Source organism: Acanthaster planci, linkage group LG19 (genome assembly GCF_054643075.1).
Source record: "Acanthaster planci isolate LZ-2023a linkage group LG19, COTS_SCS, whole genome shotgun sequence".
Lineage (NCBI taxonomy): Eukaryota > Metazoa > Echinodermata > Asteroidea > Valvatida > Acanthasteridae > Acanthaster > Acanthaster planci.
In genome coordinates, this window is record NC_141795.1 from 12628209 (window position 1) to 12648307 (window position 20099).

Genomic DNA, 20099 nt, shown 5'->3' on the forward strand with positions numbered 1-20099 from the left:
ATTTCGTGCAGAAAATGCTAACATGCAGCTGGTTTTCATATTACACTGCAGGAAATGTGTCTGGTTCAACAATGAAATGCCAGTTCCGGATGGTGATTTTCCACCACCTTCTGTGCATGAGCGATTGATATGCTAGCTTTAAAGAGGGTACAGACTTTCAACCCTTTTTATGTTCATGTTTTGTTTTAATTTTAGCAATGCTAGCACAAGCACATTGTAAGTGATGAAGTGATATTAGCAAGGGTAGTCTTATGAGATTCATGTAGATCTACAGGGCAAACTTCCTACATGTTACAGGTACATCATGAATGCAAAATTAACAATTTGTTATCTTTCAAATATGGATACTTCTCAAAAAACAACTACTTCTCTTTTGAAACTATTTTTAAGAGCTCAACATTCCACTTTCTTAAAATATTTGAGGAAAAAATACTAATTTATCAGATATCTATTATGGAATAACTGTAACTGTGCAATACTTCTGATTGTTAATTTTTGGCAAGAAAATTTAAAAAGTTGGTACATGTAGGTGGAGGTTTGGTTTCCAACAGCATAAAGGCTAATTTTCGTTTAAAAAATATTTGTTCGTTCATTTACCCAACCAAGGACAAATTTCAAGGTGCTGCCAGGTGCCTTGTTTGTTAAGCTCAAAAAATTATTTGGTAAACAGGAATAACGAATGCCACGAAATCATGCATTTGAATGTAGCAGTGCAGTCTGCTCAGCAGTATCTTTCAGCTGAGCAGCTAAATAATTAATGCACGATGAAGCATGCAATAACCTGACGAGGAGCTCAAGCCATGTCCAAATCAACTGGCTGTGGCTGAAACAGGAGACCCTCAGAATATCTGAAAAACAAACTCCATGATTTTTTCAGGACTTTCCAGAACGAAAATATGACATTTTCCTTGGCATTTAATGTCATTATGAACGGGAAGAATGCCACAGTCATTACTACAGATTCAAAGTATAGCCCATAAATTTATCATTACTCCATTATCAAAACAAAAATAGCCCACCAAAAATAACCCCTGCATGATCTTGATTTCCATGACTTCTCTGAGACTCTTTTCCTTGAATATAAGGATTCATGACACCCTATTTTTCCTAATTTTCCATGACTTTTCAGAACGTTTTTTCCCAGGATTTTTCCATGATCATGGGAACCCTACCAAGAGTAATACATGTACATTCATAGATATGAAAACTGGCTGTAGAAGTAAGGCTTTGGCTTTCATAAGCATGCATGCTACTGTATTTATAACCACATCCATTACAAGTAGACACAACCTGTGATAAGTAAGTCACACCTGGCAAAATGTTTTCCTTGACAATGGTGACATGGTCATCTCTGTCTGGCCGGGTGTGTTCATGCCAAAAGCCAACAACGTGGCCCAACTCATGGACCACCACGCCAAACTTGTCACAGTTCTTGCCAATGGAGATGGCCTGTGCCCCCTCAGCCCTCATGCCGACAAAGGAACAGCACCTGGGGGAGTAGGGGACAAAATAGGAAAAATGATGCCGATGTACTAAAAACGAAAAATATTCCACAACAGATTTCCAATAATAAATTTTATTTGGAAAGAAAAGACTGAAATGTTACATTGTCTGAGCAACAACTAGGTTTTTTTGGTGGGGAGGGGGAATGGGGTGATTACCTACTGGTCTGTAACATTTGAAATTGCAAATTCGTTTCTTTGCCACAGATCTGTTTGCTTACTTTCAGGACCTCCTAATTTATTCCTCATTGTTTCTAGTCATTGCTTCCTTGGCAAGGGTTATAACCTCCAGGGTCCTGAATCAATCAGCAAACAGCTAATCCAAACCTTCCTCAAACTGACCTCTTATGACCTGTGATTCAGAATGCTACATGTACATGTATCTAGTACCTACTCTGGTTGTGGAAAGGGGGTTGCACGAAGGGGAAGGGGCAGGAAAGGAAAAGAATGCGAAGGGAAGGGTACATGTATCATGTGCTCTTAGTTGGAAAGCTAAGGGTCAGATGCGACAGTACTGCCAAGCCAGTGGTTTTGACCCCGTGATTACTTGGATCCTTGACCTGGGCTGATTAGATGGACAAGAGTGTGTATCCATTTTCTTAGGTGTTATAATGTTCATTCAAAGGACCGAGAAACTGAGAGACAAAGACTGGCCTCCTGACCTTCCAAAAGATAACATCAAGTCTGAAGAGTTTCTTAATTAACCCTCAAAGAGCTGGGTTATTTTGACTTATTGGGGGGGGCCTAAACACTTGGCTTGCCATGCCACATACCGGTACAGTCAGTCCGCAGCACTCACAAAAGCTACATATGCATGTTTCTGTATGTGTGACGTCTTGCATATTAAATGAGGAAAGAGAGCATTAGGAATTTGAGGGATTTCGCTGCTGCTAAGAACGATACTCTCAAATCGTTGACTTCTATTATAGCTGAAGAATGCATATCTTTCATTAAATGCTAGGTTTAAGCGAAATCATTGTCAAAAATGTGTTAAAATGACATAATTGTCCAAAAGCACAAGAAATTTGCATCCAAAAATGCGGCAAAATTTTCCTATTTTTCAATGTGGCCAGAGTTTCAGTTTACATGCTACGGAAAGTTCAGTTTATGACCGACTCAAAAATGTATTTTATATTCACTACTTTCTCCAGCTGACTCACGGCACAACGTCTTTGAAGTGTTGACACATTTTTTAAGAATGATTCTGCCACCTGACAGGCACATTGATTTCCAGGCCACTGATTGGTTGATGAATTTCATCACAAATATGTATGCAGAACCCGGATGTGCTTGCGCTTGCAAACAAACGTACCACACGATGCTGTTGGCTTTACATGCATTGCCTCTATAGATTCAGGTTTCCAATTGTACATATTACATGTAACTTGCTGAGATAATTGTTTTTTTAATGGGGGTTCTGCTCTGAAGGATTTTTTTCATAAATTGGCTTTAGTCAATCATGATTTCTCACCATATGTTAGGTGCCGATAGGTTTTGAAAGTTATTTTTAATGTGTTTTGCAAGTACTGTTTGCTTATGTACATTGTACAATCTATGCGTTACCTGGTGCTATTTTCTTGAATTTAGTAATTATTCTCTTGCTTTAGCTGCATTTCTTTTACTGTACATCCTTAGCTAATCTCTACAAAAGTGCAACTGTGTGAAGGTAAGATCAATGCTTCAATAGCCTGCTCTAAATACACGTGTGTGTACCAATAGACCACCGTAGCCAACAGTCAAAATGCAATCAACAGTGGGATAAGTTCAAGCTCCACATCAGGAGTTCCCCAACTTCTCAGCCAGACTCAGGTCAGTAAATACGGCAGGCAAACTGACTGACTACTGATGTCTATCCTGGCGCCCCCTTCAAGTTCAAGTGATTTGTATCATATAAAACTCTTATGCAGGGTTAAAGGGAATCTAATCTCTTGGATTTCTTAATCCGGAAAATAAGTTTTTCGATGTGATCTGAGCAGCAAGCACTTTAGTCATTTCAAGAAAAGACTGAAACATTAGAAGTTTGAAAAAAATGAATGTTCACATGGACTCCTCGAAAAAACTCTGGCAAATGTCCTTAAAAAGGCTTTCAAATTTTTCTTACCCACATGCTCTGTAAGTGAAGACGATATAATTCCTGTGCTGTAGAGGGTCTCGCTCAACAAAGGTGATGCAGGTGTAATTCTCCCAATGTCTCATGGCCTGTTTGAACATTGCACGCTGTGAGCCTGTCGCATCAATGGAAAAATTTATCGATCATTCATACAATCATTAACTTAAGTCTCTTATTTGATCATCAGTCACTTGAAATGTCTGCTGATTCTATTGATAGGCAATATATCACTTGATTACTTCAAGATGACGATTTCATTTTTATGAATGATGTGCTATAACCACACTGACTAGAACAGTAGACAAGTTTTGCGATGTGCGTATACATACACATAAGCACTGCTAGTGTCAATTTGGTTTTTGTGTACTTTGTACATGTTATGCAAAATTCTGAGAGTGTTCCAATTTAAAATCAGTTCAGCATGTCGGCTACTAGCTACCAGTATGTACATGCAGTACTAGTGTGTGATATAGATTGGTTTCCATGAGTGCATGAATTACTTTTGTTGACATGTAGTGCATACACTTCATCACATAAACCATGGGATTGATAGTAACATGGTACCTGTGAAATTCCCGTCAATGACATATGGGATAACACCGTACGGCCATTTTCTCTCCGGTCTTGATGTCACTGCTCTAGCCACTCGGTGATGTGTTTTTTCCTCATTTGTTCCATTCTCAGTTTGTCTTGCATCCTCTGAATTTGGTCAAAAAGAGGTAAATGCAGCAAAATGAGGACCAATGATGATGATAAGAAGGAGAGACTTAAGGCAATCAGTTTGCATTTTAGAATAAAATTCACAACTTGTTACTTTATTGTGTTTAAAATCAGCCGAATCTCAGCTCGCTCTGTAGTTCCATGGTTCAGAAAATTTGGAAGTACTGGCAGTTTCTCTGCTACAAAACATGCTTTGTGATCGCTTCTCCTTCACTAAAAGGGAAAAACGAACAACAAAATCACACTTCATTCTACATAGCTGAAAGCCACGTTTTTCCCATTGGAACAAAGCAGCTGTTTACAACGTGAACTTCATGTTCGTGGTCACGTTTTCCTGGTTCATGATTTATATGGCTGCCGCAAGCAGTATTAACCTAGACCACCCAGAGTAGGCGATATGTCTGGTGTTTCTTGTTTAAAATTTGACCCGTTAAGGATAGTTCCCAGACAAAAGGTTTTGAGAAGAAAATAACATATTTCCCATTTATATAGCTTTGATCAACAAACAACAGAACTTTGTTTTAGTAAAGGTAACAGTATTTATTTTCATTTGATGACAGCCATGGTTTGGCCCCTCAGTGATAAAATTTGATTCTCTGTGTCCTTTAATTTGAACAATTATTTATGTGGACAATTTACAATTTGACAAATAATTTGCGTAACCATGTTATGATGTTCATGCTGACATAAAATCTTTTACACTTGCTGTTCATGCAAATTTTGAGCGTATTTTAATAGGTATTTTAATGCATAACAAAACCATTTATCACACTTGAAGCTTGAAGGGATGTGTAGCATATCTTTTCAATACAAGGCAATTGATCAAATAATGTTTTCAAGGCTGAATATCTTGACTACATGTATCGTATATGGCTTCTTTGTATTAATATTACTTTGTCAAGCAACAAATCCTTAGAGAAAAGGCAAGTAAAGATCCAAATGATAATTTAAGGATTTGATGGACTTTTTGAAAAAATAGGAAGAGTTGATGGGACAGTCATGCCCATATCACTGGGAGCATTACAACACATGCTAGGAATGTTTCCTGTCCATCTCAAGGCAGCTGTTAGTGTCAAGGATATCATCCTCACACTGTGAATTTCCTTGGGAATGACCTTCCAAAAAGGATGCAGGGGGAAGTTAAAAAGAGGAAAAGCAAGGATCTAGTCAAGGGTTTTCATTCAAAGGGAACTCAGGTCTAGTGATAAACCCAAGGATCTTGAGTTGAATTGTTCTGTCATTTTTGTACTTGTACATTTACTAACGCTACAACTGTTCCTTGAACTTTGTATTAGTTTGAACTCAATACAGCGTATGTGTTCCATTTTGCACTAAATAGTCAATTTACGTACATGTACATGTACCTTGATTTATTACCTACATACATGCATTTATTTTAAAACTTCAATTTTGGTACACAATGTAATTGAAATAATAGAAAAATCGAATGATACTCTAGTCGTGTTACTTAATTTTTTTTTACCACAGTGAAGAGTATGTAGAACACAATAACAAATAATTGTTGAATTTTTCCAACCTTTAAAGATCTCTGATGCCATTTTAAGGAGAACAGAACCCTAAACTCCCTTTTCCCCCCAAATCAATGACTAGGATTACAGACTGTTAAAAGGTTTTCAGGGTTTAACAACTCTACTAACTTCTCTATGACATGGATGTCAGGTGAAGCCCTGCCAACAAAACAATTTACATTAATGCTCAGGATTTATGGCAGGACTGGATGGCAGAGCATGGGAGAGCCCTTGAATCTTGCTCAGGTAGTTTGAGTCGTTTACAGTATTCTTTGATGATTTATTGGCAGTTTGACAGCTACAGACCTCCATAAAGATACTCCATTTACCTGCTAAACAGGACTTAAAAGATTTTCACAAGTCATTCACTGACCTGTTTTGTTGGATGTGTGCGATAGTTCAATGCCCCATTAAAAAAAGACTCTTGACCAACATCCCCCATTTTCCTCAAAATCAACCAATCAAACTAATGCATAATAAGCTTTCACCTTTTTTATTTGAGCATAATGTATACATGTAGTATACTTCTACAGAACTTCTTTTAAATTATTAGCAGTGAAAATTCTCCCACAGGTGTACATTTTTTGAAACTATAAATCTCAGCAACTGATGACAGACTCATGAAAAAAAATCAGCTTCTAATAATATTTAACTCTTGGGTCTATAATCAAGCCTTCTTAACCTGTGTGATTGTCAGGACAATCCTGTGGTTCAATAAATGTTCAATCATTTGGGTCACAGGCATTTCTTTCTGGGTTAATGAAACCATTCTTAGCAAGACGTTCCGGCAAATACATGCAAAGGCATCCTGTCAACTGGATTTCCACCCACGTGCAGCTGTGGTTGACCCACAGCCAGGAATGATTATTATCACAAAATCTAGAAAACACACATCACAAGTTTAACATACGAGTATTTTTTAATGTTACAACAGAGGAAATGTGACCCAGGTCCACATCCCACTCAGGTCAGTGCAGGGTCAACAATGGCAGATCAGTATCTTGGGCTGTTGCACGTAAGTGTTATACATCAGCTGCTCAAACATCCTAGGTTCAAACCCTTCCCAGGTCAAAATATTTTTGATCAGAAGTTACCACATGATTCACAATGAACTGTGAGACATGTCCACATCCTACTCGGGTCACATACAGTCAGGTCATACACAGCAGTTGCTCTGTGTCTGATTGATATTTGCATGTACCACATTCTCTGGAGTTTTCTTCTAAATTTTCATTACAAAGAAAGGTGAGACTGACAAAAAAGGTAAGACTGCCGTATCAATTTAACATGAACACATTAATGTTCAAAGTAATAGGCGTATCAACCTGTATAAAGTACACAGTAACTCAAAATGTAAAGCAGTCAAAACATTTCAGACTCCTGTGAAAATGCTTTTTAAAAATTTTTGATCATATACATTTAATTGTGTAAAGTAACAAGTTGACCAAATGTTCAAAGGGTATTTACCCTGCATTTATAAATACATGTACCTCAGACAGTCTCCCTATTCCACAATGTGCAACTTGACTCTGTACTTCTTAACATTTGAACATGCTCGCTGAAGAGTGATAATGCCCGCTGCGTAAATCAAGTGCTGGCGCCTGGATACAAGACAGTTTAATTGATTCTGATTGGTCAAGAGTCTGTGTGCATGTGGCTCCCCATGTCCATGTAAGGAGATTCTTTTGGACAACTTGCACAAGGAATATACAGTACCATAAATGGACAGGGGTGTACAGAAAAATGAACACAAAATTCTAAAACAAAATTGTTGGAAATTCATCTTACATTGACTTCTTTTGACACCAACCAATAAAAAAAGGTATTTATGAATGGGAATAAATACATACATACCAGTACAATATATGTATGTGCTTGACTGGTCTTAAACGTTACCTCAGGAGATTGAAGACTGATAATGCCCTTACCAAGTCCATTCTCCTTTGCCAATCACATACTTATTATGCCCTTATTAATAGTGCGGGGGGGAGGGGAGAGATAAAATCTGCTCTCCTTGGCACTTTCCCTGATATCACCACAGTGCAATTTTTGTTCATGAGCCAAGTCTTCAGCCTTCAGGAGTAATGTTAGTAACACTTAGTGTTATTTTTACACCAGTTTTCTGAAAATCAAATACCAAAAATGTATACTTTTCCACAGCTGTGCTCAATGCACATACCTGGGCTGGCACAAGTGTGGCCTTGAACTTCCACCATAATAAAGAAACAAGGTCAAAGGTAGAACTTGTACCTTCACATATGGGCTGTAAGGAGTGTCTTTACAATTACATGCATGTCAAGTTTTTAAAAACCGGCAAGGGACAACTGAGTTCTTAGGGGGCAGATTCCCTCCCCCCCAAGCTGTGAGATGGTCCAACATACACAGCAAGGCTCTTAGGATTAAGACATTGATCAATGTAGTAGAATGTGGACTACAGAAACCTTATTCCGCAATTTACAATTGTCCTTGTAGTCATAAGAATTATGTAACCTGTCTCCAGACGTCAAGTGCCGGTTCTAATACATTCTGAGCTATTCGTACCTCTAAATAACCCCATGATGAGAGGTGGGGCACACGTGGATATTGCTGACCACTCCCATCACCCGCACAGTATCCACAAGAAGAAACTATTGGTTTGCTTCACACATGGAGGAAGGGAAATAGTACAGATGTGCACACAAAGTGTGTTGGTTTCATGAGATGTCATTACATGTATTAAGTACAGAAGTGCATTCTCTCATTCATGCACCAAGCCCGAACGGAGCCATTGCATTTCAAACATCCCCCTGTTGCTACTCTACATGTACCTGGTGACTTTAATTGCCTGCAGGTGGGCAATTTATAGTGTTTACCTCACCTGCTGGGGTTTGTAGGTGTTTGCTCTGGCAAGAAGCAATGAGCATGATGACAGATTGTACAAGTTTCTACAGGTACCTAATAATCAGAGCAGGTGGCAAAGCCTTCAGTGGCCATGTTAACCTTGCCCTAGGCTGGCATCTTCACAAAACCATGACAGAACTCAACAAGTTGCCAGATTGATTTTTGGCAGAGAAGAGACTTCTCAAAGACTGTTCAAAAGCAGCAGGCATTATGGCATCAATGGAAATGCCATGCTAAACCATGCAGTGTTTGCAGATGTGTTTAAAGTGGCCCAAAATGAAAAAATGTTGAAAACTAAAAATAAAACAAAATGTATGCAAATGCATTTTAAAAGGTTTCTCAGAGGAACAAAGACATCTCTGCTACAAATGAAATTTGTACTTTTAACCAAAGATCCTGATTGTTTCAAGGGGTTTTCCTGGATTTACATGTACACTGTACATGTACACAAATGTTTGTACATACATCAGGAACCTGCTTCAAATGTGTCACACCAAACTATCAGCAATATAATGTAGATCCTGGGGATGCCATCAACAGCACTTCAGATCACTGCATGAGATATATGTGAAATTAACAACTTCCTTTGTTTACACTAAAAAAAAACTGAGGTGACCTTTCCATTTGCTTTGTTATTGTTGAACCCATTTAAAAATAACCACGAGTACAGAGTAACAAGACTTCCAAGAAGTTCCAGAGGTACTGTAGGTCAGAAATTGGATGAATATTACAGCAAAGCATGGGGGATAAAAGCTCAAAGCAAAGTTGCTTTCCATCCGTAACATTTACATGTATTCATAGAAGTATGCTTTATTTGGTGACAGCATACCGGTACAGGTAATGATGTACCAGTATGAAATTATAACTGCAGCTGAGGAAATGCCTGCCCACTTCCATGCAAACAAAAAACAAAGCCCCCAAAGCACGTACACATATGTGTTTTATGGTTATGCTTTTGTGGGGATCAACACTGTTTACAGGACATCAGAAAGTCCCGAGAAGTGGGTCCCAATTTGCCTATTAACAATACAAAATTTCTGGTAACAGTGAGGGTCCACCCACTCATGTATGTACACAAGTGTGCACAAACACATAACTTCATGTTTTTGACGATCCCTTTAAAACTAGCAAGAACTGAACACCAGCTTTTACGGGGTACACTGCTCTACAAGGGCTAAGAAGTTTCCCTAATGTAAAATAAAATAAAATAAGTATAAAATCTGTACAGCTTACTCGTGTAAAAATGATTTATTCATGTAAAACTTTACATCTTGCTTATAACCATGTGTTATCTGATCTCTGAGGTCCTTATAAGGACCATAGAGCAAGGACCAAGTGCAAAGACATGTGATGACACACAGGAAGGCGAGCCAATGCTCCGTACATGACGAACATGGCAGCTTTTTTACGATCTCCATGCAAGCATGTGCCTCTCCATGTATGTCTGCCGTAGAATGTGCTCAAATTATTTCACAAATCTGAAGTACCAGAATACCTAGGCCTACTGGCAAAGGTGCTTGGTTCACAGCACATGTGGCATTTGATTGATGTCCAAATGTCTCTGTAGTGTTTGTCAAAGGTGAGGGGCTACTTTTGCATGGAGCCATGTATGTTCATAGCATTCATTACCAAAGTGTGTGTGTGCAAGTCTTGCGCTTAACAAGAATAGCAACCGGCTACCGGTATGTCTGATTTCGTGGGCTCTGATTGCAAAATGAGGCATCATCTTTGTTGGATAAATTTCCAGGAAACCAAGTACAGATAATGAAATTTTTCATGACAAATCCAAATTAAATTAATCATTTTATTCTTCAGTAGTACTGATTTTGTGCCCTGCATAAGAAAATGCAATGAAAAATGTGGTTTTAAATAACCCCCAAATTATTTGGAACGGTACTATTCAAAATGACCTGATTATTAAAAACTTTATCCGGCGGATTCAAAATACATGTAAAAGCATGAAATCAATGCATTACATGTATGGGCGAATCTTTAATTTGCCATTGGATTTTTGTCTCAGAAAACTTTTTTTCTATCTAAAATTGATGATGAAGTAGGTGCTAATTATGCAATTTCGATTTTTTTCGTTGGTAGAAAGGGTCTGTAAATTTCACTTTTATTTGCTGTTCTGAGATTCACTGTTACTTAAAAATCTTGTGAATGGAAGAAAAAATGGTATTGTTCATGGTGTCATGTTAAAATCTGTTTGTAATGACCATTGCCTCTATGGGGCTTGAACATAGGTGGTGCGGATAGAGTAAAAAAAAGGCAGGAATGTACCCATATTATTTATAATCCATGAAAAGATCAAGTCTCACCTGGCCTTTGTGTTGCCATAGCTTGAATCCCCAAATTTCAATCACAGTCCATGCCTAATTGGAGTTCCAGGCACAGGTACCACTGCCAATTACAATTAATCCTACACTATACACCTGCCACTGCACCTTATGGCCCAGTGTCAACCTTGTTGAGAATTGATTAATGAGGCATAACAGGAATGCAGAGACTAGTGGTTTTGACAAGAAAAACCACAACAGGTACACAATAACAACTTGGTAGTGATTGACAACATGGAAAAAAGGTATCCAAAGCAAGTGCCCAAAACATACTGTACATGTACTGGCCATGACGTCCCAGATTGGCTCCATACCCTGTTAATTAATACATGTAAAGTTCTCAATTACATATCCCACCATCCTTTCAAGTAAGACTCAATGCACTGCATCCCAGCACCAAGGACGGAGGGTTTCTTTTCTTCAAGTTTATGTTTGAAAAAATGTTTGACACTTTGATTTTTGGAGTTAAAGTTGACTTTTCAAATTTTGAATTTCTCCTCATTGGGTTAGTCAGAGTTACCTGTCTACATGTATGTAAATTGATTTATTCCTTAATCAACTGAATCATGGCTGCTAATTTGCTAACTACTGAATTATTTAACAAGTCAGTAAAACCCTTTTTGTGTCAACCTCTTAGTTTATTAATTACTAAAACTGAATTCTTTGATACTGGCTTTAAAATGTTCATTCAAATTTTTGACAGTAAAGTTTAGTGCAAACTTGTCAACTTTTCCGCATCCTCACACAGTTGAATCAAAGAATATCCACTTTGTTGTTTCTTCTTTGACGTCTTGGTTATTCTGACTTGGAAGAACATACCGGTATGCCAATCTTAATAAAATTTTGTAGGTTCTTGCTGAGAGTTCATGGTAATAATATGCATTATCCTAAACCCCCAAGGGCATGTATGTAAAATCATATTGAAAGTGGAGGATTTGGGACTGTTAGGGTTAAAGGTACAAATAACAGAGCAGATTTATTGGCATGATGATACTACACTGAGGCATAACCACAAAAGCACAGACTGATTGGTTGTTTGAAAACTGAATAGGTACATGCAAGGAATTCCAACTTTGGAACAAAACAACAACCTGTGAAAAGTGCGAGGGCAAAGACCCAGGGTTGCAATGCTGCTTCCCATGCCAGTGCCCCTACCAAAAATAAACCTACATGTAATCTACATGTAAACCGTACAAAAAGAGTAACATCCAAAATGAACTGGCAAACTACATTTTTCCTCCAGGCCTCTTGATGCATTAAACATCCAAACAACATGTCACCGTTTCAGAGAATGGGAGAGGGTATCTGTGAGGTTTAAGACAATCTCCTCTTTCAAACAGCTATGTTCTTGTTGACCTCGTATTGAAAGTGTTTCAAGAGGAACATGGCTGCTGATTCGAACTTCCTCCTTACAGCCTACTGAGCTTGTTGCTAACTTGTAGATGGTGCACAACAGTCAATCAGCCTCTGTCTGTCAAAACATGTACTGACAGTTCCATCAAGAAATATTTATGACTCCCACAGGGTTGTGTCTCCTTGTCCCAAATGTAAGTCTGCTACCACAGTCATGCAATCACTGAGATCTCCTTCAACAGCAGTGACTGCTGTGGCTACCTTGATACATTAATGTTTCCAGAATTGTTGGATGGGAAAGTCTTCTCGCTCTCAAGGGGGTAAATCAATAACCTGCACACTGATGGGAAGTTAACAGAGCATGGGAAAATTGGTACAAGGTCACATTAAGGTCATCAGAAACTTACCATGGGGAAGGCTGGGGAGAATGGTAGGAACTAAGGAAGGAAAGAACTGGAAGGATTGAGAGGCAAGAAATAAGATACTAGTAGCACTTAAACTGCCAAAGAATTTAAAATTGATTCTTTTTGTACAAACTGGTATATTTGTATGGAAGTTTTAAAAACATTTGTAAAAACAAAACAAAAAAAAATTACAGTATCACTCAAATACCGTATCCACCCTGAGCTTTCAAGTGCACTTTCACCTGTGAAAGAAAGACAGATGATACTAAGTTTTCCAACCAGGTTCTGGAACATGTTCAAACATTCTAGACTAAAATCGTTGCACGTACTCAGCGTGCTCCGCGTCAAACGCGCATAAACTTGCGAACCTATGCGGTGCGTGACTACTAAAGGACTGCTGATTTCATTTCCAAACATGCCCTCTTTTGTTCCTGCTCGGAGCGGATAGCCTTACACATCTTTTGTGTGTGGAGCAGTGTCTCAGATACACCCACTGATATGTACATGTACTGTAACTCCATGCATCAACATTATTTTATGACATTATCTATGGGCAGCAAAAGAACTAAGCAGTCAAAGGCTGCAATGTGATGCTTTGAAATTGACTTATGTTCAATGGAGTAAGCCGCAACTTAACAAATTTCTCTTGTACACATGCAAAAGTGAACATTTCAACTCTTTAACTGCTCAGATGTGGGCCATGTGTTTGGTTTTTGTTTTGTTTTTTATCTCCTTTCGGATGGAGGGAAGTTGAGGATTTGCTTCTGGTACCCTATCATGCATCCCCTGGAGTATAAAGAAAAAAATCAAACAGCAGTCAAGAACTGCTATGTTCCATACACTTTTACAGCCCTAACATTATGCATTACAAAGTACATTGTAAGCCAGGCCAGCAGACAGGGAGAGGATTTGCTATGGTAACTCAGAAATCAAATTTCCTTCTCTGATGAAAACAACCTCCTTGGTTTGCCACTTTAGGCTTACATGTACATGTAAATCCCAAAATTGCTTTTACACCTGTGTTCATTTTCGGCATGCAGTTTTTGAATTTCATTGTAATGACACAAATGGTGACACAAGATCCCTTGACAAAATGTTGAATGAGTGTTCTGAGCCAGCATTTTGCCTGTAGCTAGGGTATCAGGTTTTATTGCTGGCAAATCATCATTCATTTATGATGGATGGCCAGCAGCTGGGTCTGTGTTAAAGGGTCCCAGAGCTGACAAAGCTGTCAGCTACGCAAGATGCAGAGAGTTAAGGCAGATCTGGTCCTCGCAGAATAAAACATTGTGTAAAATGTGTGCACATGGGCAATATTGTATCAGTGCACAGAAGTGCAATGTAAAGGTACATGTATGTACACACTAAGTGTCATGTAAATTCCAGATGCATGTACACTGTAAAAACAGCATAATTTTAAAATGAACATTACCATTGGTACAATTTAACTTGTATACTCAAATCAAACCTGGTAAAGTACAAACATACAAAATCTCCTCTCGATTCATACCAGTTCATGTACCAGTTCAGAATGTCTGTTAATACTGTATTATTTTTGTGTTAAATTGACTTTTTTCCCCCAAGGAACAATCATGACACGGAAAATACATGTAGCTACAGACTAATCCGATTAGACGCTGCATCTGCGGTGGCACCGCACTCACACACACATTCTTCAGCTTGACACGCACATGCATTTGGCAAATCACAACACCCTATTAGTCAATATGAGGCACGTAACGCGCGCGTACCACCTGTCCAAGAGCATTGTGCCACTGCAGTAATGGCATCTTATTCTGGTTGTCGAATTACACTGCAGGCCACAAAACAGTGCAGGGCTGTGGTAAGGGGATTGGAGGGAGTTGGTACATGTAGCTACATGTATAGAGACAGGAATTGAGACAATTAAATTACACTCATCTCTGCATGAGTCCCTGAGTAGTTCTGATAAACCTCAGTGAGTGAGATCTCCACCACCCTACCGTACATTTCATAGCAGTGGGGACTGTCACTTTCACTTTTCATGGAGAATGAAATCCCATCCCTGATGCAACATTGCCCTTGCAAAAATGTTTTGCAGTGAAAACAGAGGACCAATTCTCTAACCTGGAATGTCTTACTTATTCAATGTAAGTAGATGCAAGTGGTCAAGAGCTCTGTGATACCATGGAGGTTCCTATACCTCCATGATGATACAGAGAGTGTGGTGGAAAACTGTAGATGGAATATCGGCAGAGATTCAAGAAGGACACATGTAGGCCAACATGTACAGCACTGTTGTTGTTTGTAGGTATGATTGACTCAACATAAAAATCTTCATTTCCAATTTTACCGAGGCTTCTTGCCTGCAATGTTCAACATTCAAGTCTTGACACATGAACTCTATGATACACTCACATTATGCAGTACGTATGATATCTACAGGAAGATTCTTTAAAGTCAGTGGCTGTTCTTCAATAACAGGAAAAGCTACAGGTAACAACTGTGGCAGGACAAGTAACAACAAAGCCATAATGTCTGCTATTGAAAATGAAACACATATTTGACCTAATTGGTGTTCCACAGTGCCCAGGTAACCTGACAGGAAGTTTTTCCTTGGGCAGCATTCCCTGGAGGTCAGCCAGACCAGGGAGTATATCAGCTGCTTTGACAGAAGGAGCCAATCACTGCTGTTAAAGGAACATGTACATGTACAGTACATATGTACATGTACATGTATATTGCAGTACATATACACATGTATATGTTCATTTTTTGGATGCCCAAATTTCACAACGGCAACAAAGCCCTGCCGGGCCACTAGGAACAAAAACAAGTGGTAACATGGCCACTTAAACTTGATGTTTAGGTATTGCCTCAAAATGTTCTTTTCACAAAGCTTGATTTGCACGTCATTCCCACTTCTGCCGTGATGGTGCCAAATTAAATGAATGTCCCCGATTTTTTTGTCAAGTCTGCTAAAACAATAATTTCATTCAATATTTCCAAGACCAGTAATTTTTGGATGCCAGTCTTCACTCCAAGAATACAATGCTTGAGGTACTGCACATGCTGTTGCTGGTATTTCTTGCAAACTGGTGCCCACAAACAACCTTTAAAAAGTACCCAACTGGCAAGCATTGGATCAAATTCCAGCTGGTCAAGAACTGTCAGTTTCACTGACTAGACAAATATACAGCCTAGGCATGTACATGACGCATGTAGTTTAATGACATTGGTTCTACATGTATCAAGCAAGGCATGGGGACTGCAATGTGACACACGAACAGGAACGTGTAAAAATCATGCCAACCATTCTTGAAACCAACTGATATAGTCTCTGCAATCATTCAGAATCATTTCAATTCAAACTGATTTTTGAATGGTTCTTATATCTTCAGTTACCTTTAGCTCATTGTGGATTTGCTGGTTTTGCTCTGTTCACTTTGAGTCAGACTTACAATTTAGACAAAGGTTTGGTCAGGGGAGTGTTATTCCCAACCCAAACAAAAACATGGCTTCTCATCCATTCTTGGCAACTGGAACTGTACATGTACCGTACCTTGCTTCAAGTTTGTACAAGTTTTTTTCATACCAAATATTTACTATGTACCCAGTAACTACACAAAAATTCAGACTTCCATGTATCTGTACCTACTTGTGATGATGTTTCAGAAATTTCTTAAGTATAGTAAAGTGGGCACAAATCTTAATATGAGATCCACCAAAAGGAAAGACGCAGTCCAGAGAATGTTGACTACAACATGTGCAGGTTGTTTGTAACAGCATCAGTTTTCCTGCTGGCAGTTTAATTGCTCCCACAGAGTTGCAGTGACCAGAAGCACCAGGGCAAACTTCCTGGAGTTGCTACACAGAAACACCTATCCCCCCCAAAAATGCTGAGAGCTTTATGCTGTCAGTAACAGTTTCTTTGCATAGCAAACGTCAGTGTTAACATACATGTACCCTGAGAGGAGGATGCACAGAAGCAAGTTATGGTGTCACACAACTCGCAGCATACATGTGTACATGTATTTTGTGGTGCAAATTTGCAAAGAGTAACGCACATTTCAACTTGGGCAAGTTTTGCTCAGTGGGTTAGTGACATGTAGGCCTTCGCACGAAATATGAGGGGAACTCAAGACACTGGAAAATACATGTACTGAATTTTACAATGTAAGTCACATGGGCATTCTGACCACAATCACAAGCACCAGATATCATCAGATTAGAAAAATGGTTGTTTACCAAACCCAAGTACAATGTGGGAATGTAAGTGACATCTAGGAATTGGTTTTGAAAGAATACTGTCCTCTTTCATTAGCTGGCAAATGTTCTGAAGTCTTCATGAGCTGGACATTCCCTTGTAATACCTTTACTGCCTTAGATCTATACCCTGCTGCAAAAGTCTTGCCTAGAAACAGGAAATCTACAATTGTTCCCTCACAAATTCAACTGGTTGCTACAATGTAGACATTCTGTCCTTGAATCCATTCCCCAAGCGAAACTATGAGATCAACCAATGGTCATGTCTTAAATCTTCCTTCAACAAAAAGGAATTGAGGACAGAAACTGCCTTCCGCATTTCAGCACTTGAGGACAGGACTTATCAAAGGAATGATAATGCTCAGAGTCAGTGCCCCCCCCCAGCTACACACACTCACTGCCAAGTCCGAGGTCACGGCAAATCTAATTTGGTAAACTCCCTCCTGAAGTCACATCTTCCTTCTTCAGACTAATTGACTTGTAGGTGCGTAATTTGTTGAGAGGAAAAAGTGCAAGTGCTTGGGTTCGGAGAAGTGACTCCTTGCTGTGAAGGAAGCCATCATGAGCCAAAGACAAATATTCACTACCCTCTACTGAAAGCGCAACATCTGATATTGATAAGCAGGCATGTAGATTTGTGAGGGATTAGCCTTTCATAACCTATCAAATCCTGGAGTTCCAAGCCCTGATTAACCACAACTTAACAGGGGGATGGTGTGAAGGTCACTGTATTTTTGCTGTAGTGGTAAAAGCAGCTTTGCTTTGCAGTACATGCTCAGTCCAAAATCATGTGGTCTGACTGCAGCAAGATAACTCATTCAGATCTGGTACAGTAAATCAAGGCTGCAGATCTGTCCCCTACCCTTTGACATGTGTTTCTCTGAATCAATGACGTTGCATTTGTGGCAGCAGAGAATATGTCCTGCAGTAGTATGAACTTGAAGAGGTTCACAAGCTGTGCTCCCAGTGTGCAACAAGTATGGTAGAAACTTCAGAGAATTGTAGACCATTTCATAGTTTATGATCTACTCAAGATCTACATGTATATTCTGTCCAATGACATACAAAATAAATCAAGTTCCAAGACCAAGCACAGTGGCAGATCTAGAATTAATATTATGACAAAAGGGTGGGGAGGGGCAAAATAAAGGCAACAGCCAAACATACGAGCAGGGCATATTCATTTGTTATCTAGGTGACCATTTGTGTCTATTGTATTACTATAACCAGCTAAGAGCAGAAGAAATGGGCAGAGAGGAAAATGGTGAGGAGGGGCAGATGGCCACTGCGTTTTCTTTCCTACCTGTTCATGGCATACTGTACAGGTGTACCGGTACATGTATGCATCAAAGGTACTGGTAACAAAGCTAGGGATTTGAAATGAGGACAATCAGTTAATTTGAGGAAAGGCTGCATGCCTATCTTTTGTTTTCAAGGCTGATAAGTGACTATGAAAAAACTGATGTCTATCAAAGGAAATTCCCACTGCAAGTTAAGCTCAGGAAAAAACGGGAAACACTGCAACAGATTGAAAGTTTTCGGAGAAATACAGACAAGGGGTTAAGAGGAATATTTTGTACCAAATTTTAAAATGATGATCAAATATTTTGAAATGCCCCATCCTTGCAAAGAAACTGGTTGATTTGGTTCACATACGAGGTAAGGGCTGAAAAGAATTAACTTCGGTAAATTATATATTGGGAGTCAAAAATACCAGTATTACTGGCCTAGTATACATGTACTTTCAGGTAAAGATCTCTTTAATTCACCAAGTAGCTCATGCTATCTTTGATCTGTCAATAGAAACAACCTAATCTTAATGATAATATCTGCAGTGCTTACCCGGTTCCCAGAGGGATACTCATATCCATGCAAAATATGCATGGGACCTGGGAGAAATCCTTTCAGGAACAAACAGAAGGATGGACAGTCAAAATTTAGCCTCAAGAGAGCTCTCTCAGTTACTTTATAAATGTTTATGTCCTACAAATTTGTTTTTACAGGTTCTCGGGCCATGGAGATTGATGTTCTTATGGGCAGGTACGTGTGGCTCACCACAAAACTTACGAATTATGATTATTAATGAAGATGATTTACATGTAGCCCTAGAAATTATTCAGCTCATTAACAACAAAAATGATGCTGTCAATGCTTGCAAGGCTTGGCTAGCAAATCTTAAGAAATCTACATGTAGATTTACATTTTGTGTGAATGTCACTGAATGTATTATTTTCAAAGGAAATTAGATCAGGCCTTGAGTACATCTAGGCCTAGGTACACGTATGTACTCTATATACTAATGTCCATTGTTACATCCTATTCCGAAGACTGAAAGGTCTTATAATACCGTTCTCCAGTATTATACTGTTCTCTGTTCTCCAGGTGAACATACACTAAACACTTAAGTGGCCTTAGCAATTTATTTTATTCATGTATTTATTTTTTTATTTTATATCTTCAGACACAAAAACAAAAGTTATTCAGGGGCTGTCTTGGAAATACAAAGGTCAAAACTATAATCAGAAGATGTGTATGATCAGATCCCTGACAATAATAAATGAAAGGGAAAAAAACAGAATGTGAGATACAAAGCCAACAAGACAAAAACAGAAAGCAAAAAACACCCCAAAACAATTTAACAGAAGAAAAAAAGTATTTCAATAAGCAAGTACAAATCCTAAAGAAAAGGGCGAAAAATAACAAGCTGACAAAAAAAGAAACACACACACAAATCGAAAACATTAATAGGGACCCCCTCCCGCAAAAGAGAGAGAAATGAAACCATATAAATTATTCATGCAGTTCACAACCTGAATAATGCTAATGTTGACTTGAAGTTTGCAAAAAGACAATTAACACAAATGGCCCAAAAAATAAATAATGAAACACAATAAAAATGATAACAAATAAATATAAAATAAATGACATAAAAGTATGCAAATAAAACACATAAAATTGCTTATATACAACCCCAAATAAACCTAATAACAGCTGGAAATCCAAAGGAGATACAATCAAAA

At 38.6% G+C, this 20099-nt stretch overlaps 1 protein-coding gene across 1 annotated transcript in view; it reads right to left on the reverse strand.

Moving 5' to 3' along the window:
* LOC110981869 (tolloid-like protein 1) overlaps positions 1-20099 on the reverse strand; it is a 57922-nt gene that overhangs the window by 28028 nt on the left and 9795 nt on the right. The window contains exons 3-5 of the mRNA XM_022240277.2: positions 4177-4311; positions 3604-3727; positions 1311-1489 (exon numbers count right to left, since the gene is read on the reverse strand). Of these exons, the coding sequence (XP_022095969.2) occupies positions 1311-1489; positions 3604-3727; positions 4177-4311 (438 nt within the window). The remainder of the gene's footprint in view (positions 1-1310; positions 1490-3603; positions 3728-4176; positions 4312-20099) is intronic.